The 23,331-nt window shown below is 43.7% G+C and overlaps 1 protein-coding gene across 1 annotated transcript in view; it reads left to right on the top strand.

Annotated features, from left to right (window-relative positions):
- GLE1 (GLE1 RNA export mediator) overlaps window positions 1-14,492 on the top strand; it is a 43,888-nt gene extending 29,396 nt beyond the window's left edge. The window contains exons 7-16 of the mRNA XM_082656535.1: window positions 434-665; window positions 1,261-1,373; window positions 1,534-1,603; window positions 6,329-6,471; window positions 6,576-6,766; window positions 7,272-7,401; window positions 8,168-8,272; window positions 11,184-11,266; window positions 12,057-12,120; window positions 13,307-14,492. Coding sequence (XP_082512661.1) covers window positions 434-665; window positions 1,261-1,373; window positions 1,534-1,603; window positions 6,329-6,471; window positions 6,576-6,766; window positions 7,272-7,401; window positions 8,168-8,272; window positions 11,184-11,266; window positions 12,057-12,120; window positions 13,307-13,375 — 1,200 coding nt within the window. The 3' untranslated portion in view covers window positions 13,376-14,492. The remainder of the gene's footprint in view (window positions 1-433; window positions 666-1,260; window positions 1,374-1,533; window positions 1,604-6,328; window positions 6,472-6,575; window positions 6,767-7,271; window positions 7,402-8,167; window positions 8,273-11,183; window positions 11,267-12,056; window positions 12,121-13,306) is intronic.
- Window positions 14,493-23,331: the final 8,839 nt, after the last annotated feature.

The following is a 23,331-nucleotide window of genomic DNA, read 5'->3' as shown; positions in this document are numbered from 1 at the left end:
CTAGAGCCCGTGCTCCACAACAAGAGAAGCCACTGCAATGAGAAGCCCGCGCACCGCAAGGAATATTAGCCCCCGCTCACTACAACTAGAGAAAGCCCGCACGCAGCAACGAAGACCCAGCGCAGCCAAAAAATAAATAGTTAAATGAAATAAAATAAAAAAAGAATTGGATACCATCTTAAAAAAAAAAAAAAGTTATTCCAGCCAGGGTTGGTGAGAGCATTGAAAAATCTCTCCGTTGATCCTGTGGATGTGATGGTAAATCGGTATTACCTTTAAGAGAACAGGAAAGCAGTAGGTATCAACGTGTTGAATGTGGGTACTCCACTGGCACAACTCCAGTTTAGAAATTTGTGAACTTGTGTGAGGTATGATTCAGCACCTCAGGTACCTAGGAAATAACCACTAAGCTCTGCCTCTGTCGCTATGACAGAACGGCTTTCCCACAGCAGAAGAGCAAGCTGTGGCTGAGAGAGCGCTGCAGGAAATGCGGGACCTCCTTGTGAACTTGCAGCAGGAAATCGCCAGGGCCTGTGAGGACAGGAGGAGGCAGGATGAAGAGGAGGCCCAGGTACAGCGGCAAGAGTCACAGGTGCAGCAGGGGCCAGAGGTCCGTAAAGAGCCCCCAGCTTCCAGGCAGGGCCCAGGAGGGAAGCTGAATGAAGGTAGGTCTCGGTGTGGAAATGGTCCTTCAACTTGATGTGTAAAAGTTTCAGAATGGGAAAAGAAACAAGAACATGTTTTGAATATTATATTTAAGCTACAGGACAATTTACCAGAACTTTTAAATAATGTAAAATTCAGTACTTTCAGTGAATTAAATTTGGTTTTCGTTGATGTGAAGCCTCACATCACATTCCAGCATTTGCCGTGAGGACTTGAAATTCTGTATAATTCTAGTAGATGTATTATTCCAAATTGCTGATACTGAGTATTTTAAATAAGTATGTATAGAATATATGTTTATTGAATACATAAGAGCATTGATATAGCATAGTGGTTCAGAACGCTGCCTTTGGAGCCAGATCAGTGGGAATCTAGTTTTTGTACTTCCTGGCAACGTGACTTTCGTAAGTTACCTAACCTTTCCATGACTGTTTCCTTATCTGTAACATGAAGATAATAATAGAATCTACCTCATAGGATTATTATGACAGTGAAAGCAGTTAATACATGTATAAGGTGATTAGAACAGTACCTGGCTCATATTAAATGTTTAAGAAATTCTCCTATTATGAAAGCCTTTCTTTCATCCCTCAGACCTCCAGGTGAAGGTGCAAGATAGTACAATGCAGTGGTACCAGCAGCTGCAGGAGGCCTCCAGTCAGTGTGTGTTGGCCTTTGAGGGACTGAGCAACAGCAAAGACAGTCAGGTAGGAGGGGTGGGAGTTGGGAATTCTCTGGGCCACATGGTGCCGCCCACAGCCTCGTGTCCCAGAGGAATGTAGCTAGCGTGTCACATTCCCTAACCCTTAGGGCGTCTACTCAGCTCTTCAGAACACTGTCTGCCTTCTCACTGCTCTGTTCTGACAGGCCAAAAAGATCAAGATGGACCTCCAGAAGGCTGCCACCATTCCAGTGAGCCAGATCTCCACCATTGCAGGTTGGTCAGAGGAATTAAGAACACGGCCCTTCACTACATTGTACAAGTATTTTTTGAGATTCCAAATCCACTTGTCTGTAAAGTTCTTATAAATAGAATGTGTTTCAACAAATGTTGACCGTTGGGTTAGGTATATAAGCTATATGCATATAACTTACTCTCCTTTGTTTTCTTTCAACATGTAGAAGGAAATCATTATGTGTTTGTTGACACATTAAAAAAAATAAGCTATATATTAATAGTAAGTTACTGGGGACTTCCCTGGTGGTGCAGTGGTTAAGAATCTGCCCGCCAGGGGCTTCCCTGGTGGGGCAGTGGTTAAGAATCTGCCTGCCAATGCAGGGGACATGGGTTCGAGCCCTGGCCGGGGAAGATCCCACATGCCGCGGAGCAGCTAAGCCCGTGCGCCACAACTACTGAGCCTGCACTCAAGAGCCCGCAAGCCACAACTACTGAGCACACGTGCCACAGCTACTGAAGCCTGCGTGCCTAGAGCCCATGCTCTGCAGCAAGAGAAGCCACCGCAATGAGAAGCCCTTGCACCGCAACGAAAAGTAGCCCCTGCTTGCCGCAACTAGAGAAAGCCTGCGTGCAGCAACGAAGACCCAACACAGCCAAAAATAAAAACAAACTAATTAATTTTAAAAAAAAGAATCCGCCTGCCAATGCAGGGGACACGGGTTTAATCCCTGGTCCAGGAAGTTCCCACATGCTGCAGAGTAACAAAGCCTGTGCGCCACAACTGCTAAGCCTGTGTGCTGCAACTACTGAAGCCCGCATGCCTAGAGCCCATGCTACACAAGAGAAGCCACCACAATGAGAAGCCTGTGCACTGCAACAAAGAGTAACCCCCACTCGCTGCAACTAAAGAAAGCCCGTGCGCAGCAATGAAGACCCTAGGCAGCCAAAAAGAAAAAAAAGTGAATTGTTTAGGAAGGCTCTTACCTAAAGTTAGAAGTTATTGCAGAAAGCACCCCTAAGAGAACCGAGGATGTGACTTGTATTCTTTGCTTTTTGTCCTACAACATTAGCTTTTCCAGACTCGAAGCCTGCTTGTTAACACTTGAGAATGCTTTCCTTTTCTCTCCAGAGACTGAGATTTAGAGAGGAAGAACCAGACAGGGGAAAGACCCCTTTTTCCTATTCTTTAGAAACAGAGGTTCATTTTCACAGAGCTCAGATGTGGAAGCCTCCACAGTACAGACTGTGCTGCCCAGTGGCTGGGGAGCCCATGCAGCGGGCAAGCTGCTCTGACTTAGCCTGGGTCCCAGTTCCCTTGAGTAACTTGTTGCCCAGAAAGCATAAGCAGTTGCAGTTCCTGCCCTTGAGAGGCTACATGACAGAACTTCCACATCACGTGGCTGCCTGGAATTCCTTCTGGAACAGGGCAAGGTCAAATAAGTAAACACGTATCACTTTCTAGATTGAAAGTGCCATTTCCTTTGATAGCCAAGGCAACGGGGGCGAGGTTGACTGAACAGCCGTTCCACACCTTCGCTGCTCTCCTCAGGCTCATCCTCAGGTCTTTACCCCTCAGCTGACCGCAGGCAGCCCTGCCTCCTCCTTCATCAGGAAAATTTGAGACGCCAGGTGTGAGATCCTCAGATGCACCCCCTTCCACCGATACACAGCTGTATTTACCTCTTCGTCTCCTGCTTCAAAAGGTGCGCTACCCTTCCGGCCCACACTTAGCCTTCTGCCTAAGCCTTGAACGAGGCTCGAGGCTCGGGAGCCTTATTCTTATCCCCTCCCATCTCCTTCAAGAGAGATCGCTCCTGTTTTCTGCAAAATTACTCCCTTTTACAGGCTCCCTTCCCTTTAAACATGCCTGTCACTCACATTCTAAAATCTGTTTCTTTTGATTCTGTGTCTTCTCAGTATTTTCTAATTTTCTTGTTGCCTTTTGGTTAATTAATTTATTTTTGGCTGCATTGGGTCTTCGTTGCTATGTGTAGGCTTTCTCTAGTTGCAGCAAGCTAGTCTTGGTTGCGGTGCATGGGCTTCTCATTGTGGTGGCTTCTCTTGTTGTAGAGCATGGGCTCTAGGCACGCGGGCTTCAGTAGTTGTGGCTCATGGGCTCAGTAGTTGCGGTGCACGGGCTTAGTTGCTCTACAGCATGTGGGATCTTCACGGACCAGGGCTCAAACCCATGTCCCCTGCATTGGCAGGCAGATTCTCAACCACTGCACTACCAGGGAAGTCCCCATGTTGCCTTTTGGTACCGTTGATTATTCCCTCCATCACCTCTACTCCTCTGGCTTCTGCAGCGTCATTAATTTCCAGCTTCTCCTCCTCCCTCTTTTTCTCCTTTGTGGGTTCCTCAGTCTCCTGCCCCCACATCAGTGGTAAGTGTGTCCTCAGGGATGTGCTTCTACCCTGAAGTTCTTCTCATTCTAAAGAACCCCCATGGTGTCAGACTTGACCTCTGCACACATGGCACTCAGATCGGTCTCTGGGTCATTCCTTTCCTTTGAGCTTCAGGTTCCCTCGCTCCAGCTAGCCGAGGGGCAGCTCTGCCTAGATGCCCCTCAGCTTCGTCAGGTTTAGAATGTTCCGATGTGAACTCATCATTTTCCTCTTGCTTGCCTTTTCTCCTGTTCGCTCTAAGTAATCAATAGCACCTTATCTACTCGGTCACCTTAGTTGAAACCTGCGAGTCATCCCCCTGACTGCTTCTTCTAGTTCATTCTCTATATCTGATTAGACTCTAGTTTTGCCATTCTTCATTTTCCTGCCTATTCCATAACTATGTCTCTTTGTCTCCATCATTATTGTAAGCACTTTAAGAGCTTACAGCCCAGTCAGACACAAACATTTTCTAGAGTTAGTGCCCAGTAAATGTTGAATGACTGAGAGAGAGGTGACCTAATTGCTGCCTCTTGAAAGGTGGGTGTCCATGAGTAGTTAGATTCGGAGCAGAATTTAAAGAAGGATATGGTGCCGTTGTGACATATGGGATGTGGGAGGCCATATCAGGCATAGGGTTGGGACCTGATTTTCCTAACTGGAGAGCCACGGGGAGAGGGGCTGGCTGGGGATTTGGCCAGTGGAGCCCTTTGAAACCGTCAGTCAAGGAATAGTAGGGTATGACTTAGCAGGAAGGTGAGCTGAGTAAATTTGTGTGGAAATGTACATATTTTAATGTCTCAGTAAGGTTACAGTCTCTGTTTCTGTTTTTCTGGGATTATTAGCCTTGAGATTTCTGTGATATCTCATTATTTAATTCTTGGTTTCTTCCTGCTTCTCTTACTTCCTAAGAAATGTGCTGCCGCTCTCTCCCCCCCCCCCCTTTTTTTTTTTTTTGCGGTACGCGGGCCTCTCACTGTTGTGGCCTTTCCCGTTGTGGAGCACAGGCTCCAGACGCGCAGGCTCAGCGGCCATGTCTCACGGGCCCAGCCACTCCGTGGCATGTGGGATCTTCCCGGACTGGGACACGAACCCGTGTCCCCTGCATTGGCAGGCGGACTCTCAACCACTGCGCCACCAGGGAAGCCCTCTCCCCTTTTTTAATGGAACTGAATCAGTGGTTTGGGGAGGATATTTCTGAGATTTTTAAATATTTCTTAAAGTGATTAGGAATTTGGCAGGGTATTTCTAAACTGGAGATGCTGTATTTGTTCAAACATTGATTTTAAATAATGGAAACTAATTCAGATCTGCTTAAGCAAAAAAAGAAAGAAAGAAAAGTAAAAAGAAAGGAAAGAAAAAGTCGGTGGGATAGGGGGGTTTGTTCTAAAGATAAAGCAGTTTCGGGACTTCCCTGGTGGTCCAGTTGTTAAGACACTGTGCTCCCAATGCTGGGGGACTGGGTTCGATCCCTGGTTGGGGAACTAGATCCCGCATGTATGCCACAACTAAGAGTCTGCATGCTGAAACTAAGAAGTCCGCACGCCGTAACTAAAGAAAAGATCCTGTGTGCCACAAGGAAGATCCCATGTGCAGCAACTAAGACCCGACGCAGCCTAAATAGAGAGACAGATAGATAGCAGTTTCACAGAACCTATGGCAGGAATGGAGCTGGATCTCAGGAGCCAGAAATTTTAGGACCCTTTTCTCTCTCCTCTTGGCTTCCCTCTGTCCACCTCCATTCTAATTTTGTAGACTGATGTTCTTTGGTCCACATAGCAGGGCCAGAGCCCCACTGCTTACATGTGTACATGTCACAGGAGTGGCCACTTCAAGGAATCGACTCTGTCAGCTGGCTGATCAGCTCAGTGTGACTAGTCCTAATCTAACTAGCCAGTGTGGAAGATGGGGCACACAGGATCTGTAATACAAACGTAGCTTCTGTGTTGCTGAGGATGGAGGAAGGCAGGTCGAAGAGAAGGGGGGAATCACTGTGAGTTGGGGAAGATCCTTTAGAAGGTTTTCCCTAGAGTTGCAAATGACTTCTCTAGGGACATCAGCCACACCCGTGGCATCTGTAACAATTCAACACCTATTTCTATACTACTGTTCATCTCTCGGCTGTGTCAGTTTCAGAATTAGTTGACTCTGCAAATAAGGAATTCCTTCGAAATAGTACCACGCTTTGTGTACTTTCTCATCCCCCACATCATGGATTTGATTGTCATACATTTTTCCGCATCTGTATTTTGGCTTTAGGCTTTGACCTTCTGTAGGGCTGCACAGCTGGGTTTGTATAGAGGATTTGTTACTGCGGTGGTGAAAAAAATAGATTGACTGCAGTTGTATCTTTTCCCTAACTTTGTCTTTCATACCCAGGCTCAAAGCTGAAGGAGATCTTTGACAAGATCCACAGCTTACTCTCTGGAAAACCCGTTCAGTCTGGTGGGCGCTCTGTGTCCGTCACACTTAACCCACAGGGCCTGGACTTTGTCCAGTACAAACTGGCAGAGAAATTTGTGGTGAGGAACCTTGTTGCCAAAGGTATGGGAAGAAGAGGCTGGTGCACAACCTTTAAACCTTTCTAGAGTATTAACTTAAAATCACCCCCTGTCTGTGCTCCCAGAAACAAGGGGAGGAGGAAGTGGCCTCCCATCATGAAGCAGCATTCCCCATCGCAGTCGTGGCGTCCGGAATCTGGGAGCTCCACCCCAGAGTGGGGGACCTCATCCTTGCTCATCTGCACAAGAAGTGTCCTTACTCTGTTCCTTTCTATCCAGCTTTCAAAGAGGGAATGGCTTTGGAAGATTATCAGAGGTGAAGTTGTTTTTCTCCTTACTCACTATCCCTAGAGTGATGAATGAAATAGAAATAGAACTGGGATTTGTTTCCTCTCCTCAGAACATCTCTTATGTACCTTGAACATTCTATCAGAGAATACAGTGTCTTTCAAACTGTCTTTGAAAGACTTACTGTCTTGCAAACTGGGTGGCTTTAGAACACTGGATTTAGAATCCAGGGGTCTTAGAATTTTATCCCTGCTTTGTCTTTTAATAGATTTGCAAAAATGGGGAAATCATTTAATCTCTTTAAACATTATTTTCATGATTTGTAAATGGGGGTAATGATATCCATTACCTCCTGGGAATTTACCTCTCAGGGTTTATATGATGCACAGATTTGATAATAGATGTGAGTAGCATGTAAAAATGTATTAATAATAATGCTAAATGTAGTAATAATATAGTTACTTTTAGCCGTAAAAAGTAATTGGTCACCCTCACTTTGGCCTTGTCACATTGAATATTTTCTTCCCACATAGGATGCTTGGCTACAAAGTGACGGATTGCAGAGTAGAACAGCAAGACAGCTTTCTAAAACGCATGTCCGGGATGATCCGTCTCTACGCTGCCATCATCCAGCTCCGGTGGCCGTACGGAAACCGACAAGAGGTAGTAGAAGCGGCTTAGTATCGATAATGAGAGGTTGGACCAGAGTCCACGTTAGTGTATCTTACCTGCAGGAAATACTGACCTTTCAGAGAGGCAGTCCAGTCACATGATAAGTTAAAGACTATTGCTGCTTCATAGGTACTCTTCAGAGAAGTTGATGTTGATTATTAGGAAACTTTTGGATCATCAGGGTCATTTGTTCAGAGACTAATTGGTGCCTTAGAGGCCATCTGGGTCACATACCTTACTTCACAGATGGGCAGACGGAGGCTTAGCAAGCTGTAGTGATACACACTTGTCAAAGACAGAGCCACGGCTGGGGGCCAGGGCTTTGACCTGCCAGCCCAATTCTTTTTTCAAGGAATGGAGATTAGAGGGTTGGAGAAGTTGATGGACTTGGAAACCTAAAGAGAAAGGAATATAGGTTGATTGAATCCAAGAAGTTTTTATTGTGCACCTGCTATGTCCCAGGTTCTGTGCTAAAGATACCAAGAATAATAAAATGTCTATGAGAGTAACTGTGGAATCCCTGAAACTGAAGCTGACAGCCCTGTGTTGCAGGGATGCTGTGAAGAATGTGTGGATACCAGTGTATGCAGTATTTAAAAACAGTTTGTTTGGCTTGTGTTGTTTCTGCCCTGTGGCAGCTGCTTAGGTTAGCTGATCTGGGGGTTCATATCCTTTTGGTAATGGCTGGTTGATAATGGTGGAAATTTAGATCTCTGCATAAAATGAGATTAAACAGTGACCGACTCTCTCCTCCCAGATTCACCCTCATGGCTTAAATCATGGCTGGCGCTGGTTGGCACAGATCTTAAACATGGAGCCCCTGTCAGATGTGACAGCCACCCTCCTCTTTGATTTCTTGGAGGTACGTAATACAGCTATCACACGAGAGAGAGCCAGTGGTTGAAGCAGCCTTGGGCCACTGTGTGACGTGACTGGGAAAGGAATATAGAGATAGAGACTAATGGGAATTTCCTGGCAGTCCAGTGGTTACAACTCCGCGCTTTCACTGCGAAGGCGCAGGTTCAGTCCCTGGTCAGGGAACTAAGATCCCACATGCCGCATAGCCAAAAAATTTTAAAAATACATAAATATATATACAACAAAAGATGTTCTTTTTACCTTTATCACTTAGGAAATTACAAGGATTTTAGGAGCTAAAAAAAAAAAGAAATAGAGACTTAACAGTGAACAGCATTAGCGTCCAGTATCATAAATTTTTTCCTGATCCCCAAGACAAAGCTAGCTTTTGATTTTTCTTCCCAGTGTACTTTCCTTCGCTGTGTGGTTGTCTTCTCGTTCTAAAGAACAGAAAACTGTACATCCCAGTACAAGTGAAAAGGAATTTGTTTTAGGGATATAGAAGTGACTCACTCCAGAATCAAGGGTAGGATGTGCGGTTGAATCTCATCAGGGCCTGGAACCAGGAACTGGAATGTCACCAGGTACCAAGGCAGCCTCCCCCTGGGACCACGTGGTCTTCCATGTCTGCTCTTCCTGCAGGTTGCCTCCTTCTTGCTCTATAAGCCAACTTTCTGAAGTTTTCTGTGCGTAGTGGGGAAGATGCCATCCTGGGCTATCCCTGAGCCTCAGTGTGGTCACCCAGTGTAATGGGACTAATGTCCCACCATTGTGATTGCTGATTCCCAGGAGAGAAAATATGATTAACCAGCTTGGGTCACAGATTACCAGTCTCGTCTAGGAGGCTCCGTATAGTCCTCTCTGCCCATTTGGGACCCCACTACAGGGAAAGGGTAGGGTTTCTGTGGAAAGGAGACAGTTCTTAAAGAATAAAGGCTTGGGGCACAGGCCATAACAAATCTGGGACCATTTGGCCTATAACGCCAACAGCTTCTAGTCACCTTAAAGCTCCTGAAGTCACAATATGGGAAGTATGTCAAACCTTTACAATCAATAGTAAGTTAAGGGTTTTTTTTGTTTGGTTGGTTTCTTTTGAATTTTATTTTATCTATTTTTTATATAGCAGGTTCTTATTAGTTATCCCTTTTATACATATAAGTGTATATATGTCAATCCCAATCTCCCAATTCATCCCACCACCACCACCCCCAGCCACTTGCCCCCCCTTGGTGTCCATATGTTTGTTCTCTGTGTCTGTGTCTCCACTTCTGCCCTGCATACAGGTTCACCTGTACCGTTTTTCTAGATTCCACATATATGCATCAATATACGATATCTGTTTTTCTCTTTCTGCCTTACTTCACTCTGTATGACAGTCTCTAGATCCATCCATGTCTCTACAAATGACCCAATTTCGTTCCTTTTTATGGCTGAGTAATATTCCATTGTATATATGTACCACATCTTCTTTATCCATTCATCTGTCAATGGGAATTTAGGTTGCTTCCATGACCTGGCTGTTGTAAATAGTGCTGCAATGAACATTGGGTTGCATGTGTCTTTTTTTTTTTTTTTTTTTTTCCGTACGCGGGCCTCTCACTGTTGTGGCCTCTCCCATTGCGGAGCACAGGCTCCGGACGCACAGGCTCAGCGGCCATGGCTCACGGGCCTAGCTGCTCCGCAGCATGTGGGATCTTCCCGGACCGGAGCACGAACCTGTGTCCCCTGCATCGGCAGGCGGACTCTCAACCACTGTGCCACCAGGGAAGCCCACATGTGTCTTTTTAATTACGGTTTTCTCTGGGTATATGCCCAGTAGTGGGATTGCTGGGTCATATGGTAATTCTGTTTTTAGTTTTTTAAGGAACCTTCATACTGTTCTCCATAGTAGCTGTAGCAATTTACATTCCTACCAACAGTGCAAGAGGGTTCCTTTTTCTCCACACCCTCTCCAGCATTTGTTGTTTGTAGATTTTCTGATGATGCCCATTCTAACTGGTGTGAGGCGATACCTCATTGTAGTTTTGATTTGCATTTCTCTAATAATTAGTGATGTTGAGCAGCTTTTCATGTGCTTCTTGGCCATCTGCATGTCTTCTTTGGAGAAATGTCTATTTAGGTCTTCTGCCCATTTTTGGAGTGGGTTGTTTGTTTTTTTAATATTGAGCTGCATGAGCTGTTTATATCTTTTGGAGATTAATCCTTTGTCCATTGATTCGTTTGCAAATATTTTCTCCCATTCTGAGGGTTGTCTTTTCATCTTGTTTGTAGTTTTCTTTGCTTTGCAAAAGCTTTTAAGTTTCACTGGGTTCCATTTGTTTATTTTTGTTTTTATTTCTGTTACTCTAGGAGGTGGATCAAAAAAGATCTTGCTGTGATTTATGTCAAAGAGTGTTCTTCCTATGTTTTCCTTTAAGAGTTTTATAGTGTCTGGTCTTACAATTAGGTCTTGAATCCATTTTGAGTTTATTTTTGTGTATGGTGTTAGGGAGTGTTCTCATTTCCTTCTTTTACATGTAGCTGTCCAGTTTTCCCAGCACCACTTATTGAAGAGACTATCTTTTCTCCATTGCATATCCTTGCCTCCTTTGTCATAGATTAGTTGACCATAGGTACGTGGATTTATCTCTGGGCTTTCTATCCTGTTGCATAGAATCAATAGTAAGTTAAGTTTGATTCACGTTTTCTGAAACACCTGGCTACCTGGCAGTCTGGTTAAATGGAGGTATTACCGTATATGAGAAATGTTTCAGAAGAAAGCTGGATTTTAATTCCCTTGCTTAGCTGGCTAAGTGGCATCATGGTTGAAATTCTTGATAGGCACAAAAGGCAAAGGTCTGATTGTCCTTTATGGATCTCTCATATGAGTGTGAATTTTCATTCTCTGCTCTGACAGTGCCCACCTTCCCCTCTAGGTGTGTGGGAATGCCCTCATGAAGCAGTACCAGGTCCAGTTCTGGAAGATGATACTTCTCATCAAAGAGGACTACTTCCCCAGGTATTAGACTTGTTGGGTAGACACCAGGGGATTTGGTAGGTGAAAACTTATGACGTCAGATACTGTGGCTGCTGTTACATGCTGTTTCTGACTCAGTTAAGCACCTGTGTTAAGTGTAACATCTGCTCCCATCCATCTCCTCTTTGTTATTTGAATAAACGCTTCTGAAGTCTCTCTTAAATATTGTTGACTAAATAAAAAAAAACAAATTAGGAAGATCTTGGATTCAGATACCTGATATTTTTTAAACTCTCTTCTTTTCTAAACTCCCCCAGATAATCTGGGATGGTGATTACATGCAGTCATGAATGAAACCAAGGAGGCAAACTCCCTCAGTAAATCAGTTGGTGAAACTGATTGGTCAGCCAGTTTGCTTGACTCTGTTGTGGCTTTAACCTTCAAGGACCCTGCTCATTCCTCTCAACTCACTGGCCTTTCAAAGTGGGGAAAGGCATTGGCAGCACCCATCCCACCTGATCACGAAGACCTTGGAAAGGAACAGTGCTCTCTTTTCCTTTATCCACTTATTTGAAAAAAATAAGGGGACTTCCCTGGCGGTCCAGTGGTTAAGACTCCATGCTTCCACTGCAGGGGGCATGAAAAAAGAAAAAAGAAAAGAAAAGAAAAAAATGTTGAGACCATTTAGTAGAGCGACAGCATCCAGTCTAGAAGACATGTCTGTGAGTCATTTGATCTGCCTCTTCCTCCAGATCAGCAGGTCTCTTAACTCCTCCAAAAGATAAGTGTGAGTCATAGGTGTGACTCACCTGTCTTCTTTCTCTCCCTGTAGGATTGAAGCCATCACCAGCTCAGGACAGATGGGTTCCTTCATACGCCTCAAGCAGTTCTTGGAGGTAAGATGCCCTTAGACCAGCACATCCCAGACTGTTGTCGGCCTCCAGTGCACCTGTGTCTGACATGTCTTGCACATCCAGACTCTGACTGTGGTCTCTTCCTCTTGATTTTTCCCAACCCTACTGTTTTGTCCATCCACCCCTCTTCACCTTAAGGGCTGCTATTTCATCGTCTTCCTGCGCGTCATTGTCCATACTGCCCATGGGAAAAAGCTCTCCTAAGAGATGAATAAAATATATGTAGTGAATCTTATCTCACTGATACACTTTTTGCATGTTGGCCAAGGTTCTTTTCTCAGTCTCAGGTCTAGGGAACAGGTATGTGTGGTCACTTTTCTCCACGAAAACAGACTACAGTTTGAGCCAGACTCCTCTCCTTTTTCCAAGTTCCAAAAAACTTTACGTTTTGGTATGTCTGCCAAGACAGCCAACTGACTTCCAGTTTCCAGTAACCCAGTTGGGGAAATTGCAGTAGTGAAAGGTGAGGCCAGGCTGTGGGAGATGAGAGTGGGACAGACATTAACAATACCCTGGCATTTGTCCTCCGCTGCAATTCATGCAGAAGGAGAAGTCTTATAGACAACCTTTTTTTCTTTTTTCAATTAATTTTTATTGGAGTATAGTTGATTTACAATGTTGTGTTAGTTTCTGCTGTATAGCACAGTGAATCAGTTATGCATAAACATATATCCACTCTCTTTTAGATTCTTTTCCCATATACGTCATTGCAGAGTACTGAGTAGTTTCCTGTGCTATACAGTAGGTTCTTATTAGTTATCTGTTTTATATAGAGTAGTGTGTATATGTCAGTCCCAATCACCCAATTTATCCCTCCCCCCACCCCGTAACCATAAGTTTGTTTTCTACATCTGTGACTCTATTTCTGTTTTGTAAAGAAGTTCATTTGTACTATTTTTTTTAGATTGCATATATAAGCGATATTATATGATATTTGTCTTTCTCTGACTTACTTCAGTCAGTATGACAGTCTCAAGTCCATCCACATTGCTGCAAATGGCATTATTTTGGGTTTTTTATGGCTGAGTAATATTCCATTGTATATATATGTACTATATCCATAGGACTTACTTCCACTTGCTGTCCCTCAAAGTTTCTTCCAAACTTTAAGTGTTGGAAGCAGTGTTATCAGAGAATCATTCTGTTTTCCTTGTCTTTCCCTGACCAGAAATGTTTGCAGCGCAAGGAGATTCCTGTCCCCAAGGGCTTTCTGACTTCCTCCTTCTGGCGTTCCTGATGTTACTCCATCGCCCACCATCACCATTTTGTTGCAAAGGGACAATAATAAAGCAACTGAAGACAGCTGTATTTGGGAGAAGTCATGTCAATATGTGTTTTGTGTACTTGTACCTTGTCACTAGGAGAGCAGATTTTCATGGGTCACGGATCTAAGAGGTCCTTTAGTAGGTGTGATGACTCCTTAAAGGGGTCCGCATGGCAGAGGAAGCAGAATTGGCCTTTCTCATTTTTGCAAAAAATTTGAAAAAAAAATTATGAGAAGAGTTTAGCACTTGATCTCACCCTTGATTTCCTTTGTCTCTAGTATCTTTCAGAAGGTAGGTTAATACCTTGACCATTTCACTCTGAGCTGAAGTGGCTTTCACTCCACCACCACACCCCAGCCCCTCCCCCCATGCTGACCCCATTCAGAATAATTCCCAGGAGGAGCAAAGACTCAAGGTCACCTTTAAAGTAGCAGTTAATAGATGAGGCCCAAACCCTCACATGCAGGACTGGGTTACGTTTGTTTTGCCTTAGTCAGCTGGTGAAGTAATTATAAATTCAGAAGAAATGCCTGGTGTAGACGTGGGCTACGTCAGTCCAGAGCGTCGGAGGCAGCTGAGTGTCTGGGATTAGGACTGTTAACACGTGTTGTATTGAACCAGGAAACACTGTCTTCTTGCTTTGGAATTTGGTTCCTGGATGAGTCGGCATGCGTGAACCAAACTTTGTTTTTCAATTTGAGTTAAGATGGGCTGAGGTGGAGCTTGCAACATTGTACATGCGCTGAGCATCCGTAAGCAATGAGTCAGGGGTTTAATAAAGATTTGGGGAAGAATTGAGAACTGCCTTATAATTTTTTTACATGTTCTGAGTAATGAATGATGATAGATTTGCCTGACTAAAGCCACTACAAAAATCCAGAGTCTGGCTCTTCAGGTAAGAGTTGAGATTTGCTTTATGGAAAGACTCATTCTCTTGGATCTATTCCTCTGTGGTAAATGTTGTATGTGGGGTTGTGTTTCTTGTGGAGGATTCTCTGGTAATCTTGAGTCGCTCGCTCGAAGCGACCCATTCTGTGAATTATTGACCGTAGTGCCAAAAGATAAGTAATAAAGCTTGATTTTTAAAAACCCCTTGCTGGTATCTAGTCTGTTCAGTATGATCAACTTCCTGTAACTGGAGCTGTGTAAATCATAAGGGGCATGGTGGTGCCCGAGTCTAGGTATAGAGTGGTGTGTTTTTCTCTTTTTTGTCTTCTTGACCTTCACCTTGGGAAAACTGATTTTTTTCTGTCATTTCTTTTGTGGAATTATGTACCAATAACTGACCCTGTTTTATCTACCAGATGGGAAAGAATTAAAGTCTTTTGATGTGGACACAATGGAATGAACACTGGGGAAGGAGTCTAGAGACTTGGGTTCAATTCACTTTTTTTTTTTTTCCACATCTTTAATGGAATATAAATGCTTTACAATGTTGTGTTTCTGCTGTACAGTAAAGTGAATCAGCTGTATGTATACATATATCCCATATCTCCTCCCTCGTGAGCCTCCCTCCTGCCCTCCCTATCCCATCCCTCTAGGTCGTCACAAAGCATCGAGTTGATCTCCTTGTGCTATGCAGCAGCTTCCCACTAGCCATCCATTTCACATTTGGTAGTGTATATATGTCAGTGCTACTCTCTTACTTCATCCCAGCTTCCCCTTCCCCCCCGTGCCCTCAAGTCCATTCTCTACGTCTGCGTCTTTATTCCTGCCCTGCCACTAGGTTCATCAGTACCGCTTTTTTAAATTCCATATATATGTGTTAGCATACAGTATTTGTTTTTCTCTTTCTGACTTACTTTACTCTGTATGACAGATTCTAGGTCCATCCACCTCACTACAAATAACTCAGTTTTTTTCCTTTTTATGGCTGAATAATATTCCATTGTATATATGTGCTACATCTCCTTTATCCATTCATCTGTTGGTGGACATTTAGGTTGCTTCCATGTCCTGGCTTTTGTAAATAGTGCTGCAGTGAACACTGTGGTACATGACTCTTTTTAAATTATGGTTTTCTCAGGGTATATGCCCAGGAGTGGGATTGCTGGGTCATATGGTAGTTCTATTTTAGGTTTTTTTTTTTGTTTTTTTTTGCAGTATGTGGGCCTCTCACTGTTGTGGCCTCTCCCATTGCAGAGCACAGGCTCTGGACACGCAGGCTCAGCAGCCATGGCTCACGGGCCCATCCGTTCCACGGCATGTGGGATCCTCCCGGACCGGGGCACGAACCCGTGTCCCCTGCATCGGCAGGCAGACTCTCAACCACTGCACCACCAGGGAAGCCCCTATTTTAGTTTTTTAAGGAAACTCCATACTGTTCTCCATAGTGGCTGTATCAATTTACATTCCCACCAACAGTGCAGGAATGTTCCCTTTTCTCCACACCCTCTGCAGCATTTATTCCTAGAGTTTTTGAGTTGGCCATTCTGTCTGGTGTGAGATGATATCTCATTGTAGTTTTGATTTGCATTTCTCTAATGATTAATGATGTTGAGCATTCATTCTTTCATGTGTTTGTTGGCAGTCTGTATATCTTCTTTGGAGAAATGTCTGTTTAGGTCTTCTGCCCATTTTTGGATTGGGTTTTTGTTGTTGTTGTTATTGAGCTGCATGAGCTGCTTGTAAATTTTGGAGATTAATCCTTTGTCAGTTGCTTCATTTGCAAATATTTTCTCCCATTTTGAAGGTTGTCTTTTGGTCTTGTTTATGGTTTCCTTTGCTGTGCAAAAGCTTTGAAGTTTCATTAGGTCCCATTTGTTTATTTTTGTTTTTATTTCCATTTCTCTAGGAGGTGGGTCAAAAAGGATCTTGCTGTGATTTATGTCATAGAGTGTTCTGCCTATGTTTCCCTCTAAGAGTTTTATAGTGTCTGGCCTTTACATTTAGGTCTTTAATCCATTTTGAGTTTATTTTTGTGTATGGTGTTAAGGAGTGTTCTAATTTCATTCTTTTACATGTAGCTGTCCATTTTTCCCAGCACCACTTATTGAAGAGGCTGTCTTTTTTCCATTGTATTTTCTTGCCTCCTTTGTCAAAGATAAGGTGACCATATATGCGTGGGTTTATCTCTGGGCTTTCTGTCCTGTTCCATTGATCTATATTTCTGTTTTTGTGCCAGTACTGTATTGTCTTGATTACTGTAGCTTTGTAATATGGTCTGAAGTCAGAGCCTGATTCCTCCAGCTCCATTTTTCTTTCTTAAGATTGCTTTGGCTATTCAGAGTCTTTTGTGTTTCCATACAGGTTGTAAAATTTCTTGTTCTAGTTCTGTGAAAAATGCCATTGGTAATTTGATAGGATTTGCATTGAACCTGTAGATTGCTTTGGGTAGTATAATCATTTTCACAATATTGATTCTTCTAATCCAGGAGCATAGTATATGTCTCCATCTGTTTATGTTATCTTTGATTTCTTTCATCAGTGTTTTATAGTTTTCTAAGTACAGGTCTTTTGCCTCCTTAGGTAGGTTTATTCCTAGATATTTTATTCTTTTTGTTGTGATGGTAAATGGGATTGTTTCCTTAATTTCTCTTTCTGATCTTTCGTTGTTAGTGTATAGGAATGCCAGAGATTTCTGTGCATTAGTTTTGTATCCTGCAACCTTACCAAATTCATCAATTAGTTATAGTAGTTTTCTGGTGGCATCTTTCAGATTTTCAATTCACTTTTAGGTTTGTGACCTTGAGTGGGTCATCCACTCTCTGAACCTCAGTATCCCCACCTGCGAAACACAAGAATTGGACCAGTCACCAGATGAGTAGTTTTCAAATTGTGCTCAGTAGCGGTGCCTTAGGGCAGAGCTTCCCTGCTGTGTGTCATAGCATACTGATCTCTGTAGCCCATGGGGCCCGTGGCCGTTTGCACTTCCTCTCTCTACCTGTGCTTTACAAATGGCATTTTCTGTGCATCATGATGGAACAACTTGGGAAGCACTGGGTGCTTGGGTGTTGAGTGGATGGGGCTCAGCTGTATAGTCAGTCAGCATATGGAGGCTTTGTGCAAATTTTTGAAAGGCTTCCCTTCCTACTACTGCCATCTGCTGGAAAGCTGTTCTATTAATAACTATGAAAATGGAACCAGGAGGTGAGCAGTGCCTCTTACTGGAGTTAAGCAGCTCACATTTGCACAGCCTTTAATAGGACTAATGGGCCTGCATGGAATGCTGGGATTCTCTCTGCCACAGCATTTTTGCTTTATGTACTGTATATATTGGAGTTCTTTGTAACATTATATATGGGAAAGTTCTGCCAAAAATGAAATATAAAAAAAAATCACTGGACAAGATGATCTCTAAGGTCTCCTCCACTTTGAATTTGTACCACTCCATAGCAGACACCTCTTACAATATTTGAATCTTCTTTCTCTAGACATGTTTAACAGTCTTGCACGTGTCATTTAAAGCTTGGTATTCCTATTGGGTTCTTGATGGTAAACCAAGAAAGGAGAGCATCACAGAGGCCAGGTTTTCAATACTCACTGATAGTGTTGCCTCCAGAGGTAGAGATTGCCGGCCGATAGCAGTGACTCCTGGTGGATGGTAGCGTCAGATTTCTAAGAGTAGAATACCAAGGACTGCATTTGCCTTTAAATTCAAGCGCTCACTTGCCTACTTGCCTCCTTTCAAGTTTGACCTCATTTCTTAGGCTGAGTGCCCATATTTTTGTCTTATCATGGTCCTACATCATTCATTCATTCATTTATTTATTTATTTATTTATTTTGGCTGCGTTGGGTCTTCGTTGCTGTGCGTGGGCTTTCTGTAGTTGCAACGAACGGGGGCTACTCTTTGTTGTCATGCGTGGGCTTCTCACTGCGGTGGCTTCTCTTGTTACAGAGCATGGGCGTCAGTAGTTGTGGCTCACAGGCTCTAGAGCGCAGGCTCAGTAGTTGTGGCGCATGGGCTTAGTTGCTCCGCAGCATGTGTGATCTTCTCAGACCAGGGCTCGAACCCATGTCCCCTGCATTGACAGGCAGATTCTCAACCACTGCACCACCAGGGAAATCCTGTTCTACATCATTTTAAAGCAAATTTGATGATGAATTGGAAGTTCCAATGGGAGAGAAACCCAACACATCCCTTGGATAGAAGAATGGAGTTGTTCTGGAGGTTTCCCACCCACGTGCTGGGAGCTTTCCCCCACTTCTCAAGCTTCCTGTGGTGATAGCAGTGACGTAATTAAGTTTGAATGTCTTCTATCTCAGTGCCAGGAAAAAAGAGCTCCAGAGCTTCCCACAGGTGCCTTATCAGGCTTGGCCATTCACTTCCCTTTTCTCTGTGCCGTTAATGAATCCCTGATATTAGGTCCTGTGGACCTGCAGAAACCAGATGAAAGCTATGGTCTCCCAGCTATGTGATGGATTTCCAGAAACACCCATTAGAGAGGAATTTATAATATCATCTAGTTTACAGCCAGGCTCCATTTATTTTAAATATCAATCTACACAGATGATGTAGTCAAGAAACATTTTTCTTTTAGCTCCTTCAGGATGTTTACACTAAATGTAGTACATGATGCTGGATTGGAACCTGGTCCAGGAAAAAAAAGATCATTCTGTGTGTTTGTCTTGTAAAGGATGTTGGGACAATTAGCAAAACTTGAATAAGGTCTGTATGTTAGATAGCAGTATTATGTCAACATTAATTTCCCGACTTTGATCACTGTATTGTGGTTATAAAAATAAAAGTACTTGTTCTTAAAGTACTTAGGGGTGACTGGGCATGACGTCTGCAACTTATTCTCAAATGATTCAGGGGGAAAATATCTACACGTGTGTGTCTATGTGTACGTATATACCATCAGAATAATGGAGCAAATGTGGTCAATTGTTAACAAATTGGGGAATCTGGTTGAAGGGTGTATGGGATTTGTTTCTATTACTCTTGTAATTTTTTACAAATTGGAAATTATTTCAAAATTAAAAGATAATCCTCTTCCCCACTTAAAAAAAAAACAAACAACAGCAACAAAATCAGGCCTACAATTCTGATGAGGTGACAAATTCAAGCTCTAGAACCTACAACCCTGCAAACAGGACGGTGATGCCAAAGGTGACCTTGAAGCCATCAACCTGTAGCAGGGATGGAAATTTGACCCTAAACAGGTTTTGCTGGGACTTCCCTGGTGGCGCAGTGGTTGGGAATCCACCTGCCAATGCAGGAGACAGGGGTTCGAGCCCTGGCCCGGGAAGATCCCACATGCTGCAGAGCAACTAAGCCCATGCGCCACAACTACTGAGCCTGAGCTCTAGAGCCCGTGAGCCACAACTACTGCGCCCACGTGCCACAACTACTGAAGGCTGTGTGCCTAGAGCCCGTGCTCCGCAACAAGAGAAGCCACCGCAATGAGAAGCCTGCACACCACAAGGAAGAGTAGCCCCCACTCACCGCAACTAAAGAAAAAAGCCTGTGTACAGCAATGAAGACCCAACACAGACTAAATAAACATATTTTAAAAAAAAGATAATCCTCTCCCCCACTTAAAAATAAAAACAAACAACAACAACAAAATCAGGCCTACAATTCTGATGAGGCGACAAATTCAAGCTCTAGAACCTACAACCCTGCAAACAGGACGGTGATGCCAAAGGTGACCTTGAAGCCATCAACCTGTAGCAGGGATGGAAAGTTGACTCTAAACAGGTTTTGCTGGACTTCCCTGGTGGTCCAGTGGTTAAGAATCCACCTTCAATGCAGGGGATGCAGGTTCAATCCCTGGTCGGGGAACTAAGATCCCACATGCCACAGGGCAACTAAGCCCACGTACCGCAGCTACTGAGCCCGCACACTCTGGAGCCTGCGCGCCACCACCAAAGTTCCCGCATGCCGCATCAAAGATCCTGTGTGCCGCAACTAAGACCCGATGCAGCCAAATAAATAAATAAGTAAATATTTTAAAAAATAAACAGGTTTTGCAAAATGCTTCCTACCTAAAGTGAAGTAGGTGACTGGGGGGTAGAATTTTAATTCGATGGAGAACGAGATTTACAAACTTGGAGTGCTTGATGGTTTGAACTAAAAGTTACCATAGTGCAGAAGAAAGCTCCATTTCATCTAGGTCAGCTTCTTCCAGGAAGTTTTTCTGCAGGAACCTAAAAAAGAGTTCCGCAAAGGAGGTTGGCAGCTGCTGTGTTAAAGGTAAACTAGGTGAAGTACTATATGAAGTAAGAATGGCAGGATGTGGATAATTGTTAAAGCTGGGTGGTGAACAGATGGAGGTTCACTGTACTATTCCATTTTCTAGGTTTATCTTTGAAATCTTCCATAATAAAATGTTTAGATTATAAAGAAAAGAAAAAGGACTTTTCTTGCAGGACTTTTTGGTGCCTTAACTATGATACTTTGAATTAACCTCCAAGAGTTCATATTGTTTCCCGAACTTACCACGGAACTCTTGAGCTTCTCTTGGGACTAGTATTTCTGAGAATATACTTTTTGAAATGCTTTAGTTGGAGGTTAGGATGGTCAAGAAAGTATCTTGAGATAGTACTTCATCCAGATACTTAAAATTATGTGTAAATTTTTTAAAAGGAGATAAAAAGGTCCAAAAAGCCTTTTATTCTAGGTACCCACTGTGAACATCTCTTTAATCATCTCTGTGCATATATACATGGATATACAAATATAGCTCTTAAGTAAATAGCTCTTAAGTAACTGACTGCCACTGTTCAGTAACATCTTAGATATTTTTCAAGTCAATCAGTATGAACTATATCACCAATGTAGTCTTGAATTAATGAATCTTAATTAACCATTTTTCAGTTGGTGACTAGCTGCTTCTAATTTTTTTTTACAATTATTAACATTCTTAAATATATTTTCTACCTTCTTAGGTTGTATTCCTAAATATAACGTTGTGTCAAATGGCATGCAAATTTCATATGCTGATCCATATCGCCAAACTGCTCTTCCAGAAAGGTTCTACTTACATAAACTCAAAATGGGTAAGATTTGTCAGAAATGAGGAGTGGGTGTTGGGAAAGAAGGACATTCTAATTTAGGGGGAAAGTATGAGCAAAAGCATGAAGTTGGAAGAATAAATAACCTGTTTAGGAAGTGGCTAAGCTCAGGTCTAGAGAAGACCAGTAGGAAATAATGCTGTGGAAAGTTTGTGTAGGCTCCGGAATCTCTATTAAAATAGTGTGGGTGGGGACTTCCTTGGTGGCACAGTGGTTAAGAAACCGCCTGCCGATGCAGGGGACATGGGTTCGAGCCCTGGTCAAGGAAGATCCCACATGCCGAGGAGTAACTAAGCCCATGCACCACAACTACTGAGCCTGCACTCTAGAGCCCACAAGCCACAACTACTGAGCCCACGTGCCACAACTACTGAAGCCTGCATGCCTAGAGCCCGTGCTCCGCAACAAGAGAAGCCACTGCAATGAGAAGCCCACGCACCGCAATGAAGTGTAACCCCTGCTCGCCGCAACTAGAGAAAGCCCACGTGCAGCAAAGGAAGACCCAACGCAGACAAAAATAAATTAATTAAATAAATTAAAATACTTATATAAAAAATAATAATAGGGCTTCCCTGGTGGTGCAGGGGTTGGGAGTCCGCCTGCCGATGCAGGGGACACGGGTTTGTGCCCCGGTCCGGGAAGATCCCACATGCCGCGGAGCGGCTGGGCCCGTGAGCCATGGCTGCTGAGCCTGTGCGTCCAGAGCCTGTGCTCTGCAATGGGAGAGACCACAACAGTGAGAGGCCCGTTTACTGCAATAAATAAATAAATAAAATAATAATAATAAAATAAAATAAAATAAAATTGTTTGGGTGATTCGGTAGGCAGTGGGAAGCTACTAGAGTTGTATTTATTTATTTATGGCTGCATTGGGTCTTCATTGCTGCACGGGCTTTCTCTAGTTGCAGCGAGCGGGGGCTACTCTTGGCTGCGGTGCATGGGCTTCTCATTGTGGTGGCTTCTCTTGTTGCAAAGCACGGGCTCTAGGCATGGGGGCTCCAGTAGTTGTGGCACGTGGGCTTCAGTAGTTATGGCTCACAGGCTCAGTCGTTGTGGCGCACGGACTTAGTTGCTCTGCAGCATGTGGGATCTTCCTGGACCAGGGGTCGAACCTGTGTCCCCTGTGTTGGCAGGCAGATTCTTAACCACTGCGCCACCAGGGAAGTCCGCTACTAGAATTTTTTGAGAAGGTTTCACATGGTTTATGAAACTAATTCTGTGTGTTCAGGATGAATAGGAAGGAGAGAGACTGATGGGGCTTAAAAGGTGGTCCCGTGAGAGTACATATGGGAAATAAGCCAGCTGGATTAGGAAGATGTGCCAGGGGAGTGAGGGGCTCACCTCTCTGCTGTCACTTACAGTCCTGTTAGGCAAACCAGCCTGTTAAGTCCATGCTCCCAGCAGCTATCAGGCCTCTTCTCTAATGTGGCCCCTGATTTCAGAGGCAGTCATTGTAAAGTAATGTAACATTTACAGTTTAAAATTTAACATAAAATTTACAGTTTAAACCATTTTTAAGTGTACAGTTAGTTGTCTGGCATCAAGCACACTCACACTGTTGTGTTAACCATCAACACCATCCATCTCCAGAACTTTCTCATCTTGCAAAACTGCCACTCTGTACCCCTTAAATACTGGCTCCCCATTTTCCTGTCCCCACAGGCCCTGGCAACCCCAGCTCCACTTTCTCTCTGTGAATATGACTGTTCTAGGGTTCTCCGGTAAGTGGAATCATACAATATTTGTCCTTTTGTGTCTGGTTTATTCCACTTAGCAGAATGTCTTCAAGGTTCTTCCAGTCACTGTTTTGAAGATCTGTGCTATTCCTTGCCAGCTCTGACACTGCAGAATCTCATCTGGGAAGAAGTACAGTGCACCTGCCAGGGTGACTTCCCAATCGGCTCCCTTCTTGAGGGGCAGAAAAAAGAGTAGTGCTTGCCTGTTAACTTTCGTGTGTGTATGTGTGT

This window comes from Grampus griseus, assembly GCF_964374135.1.
Source record: "Grampus griseus genome assembly, chromosome: 6".
NCBI lineage: Eukaryota > Metazoa > Chordata > Mammalia > Artiodactyla > Delphinidae > Grampus > Grampus griseus.
Note: the sequence above shows the minus strand (reverse complement) of the source record. Positions and strands in the feature narration are given on the sequence as shown.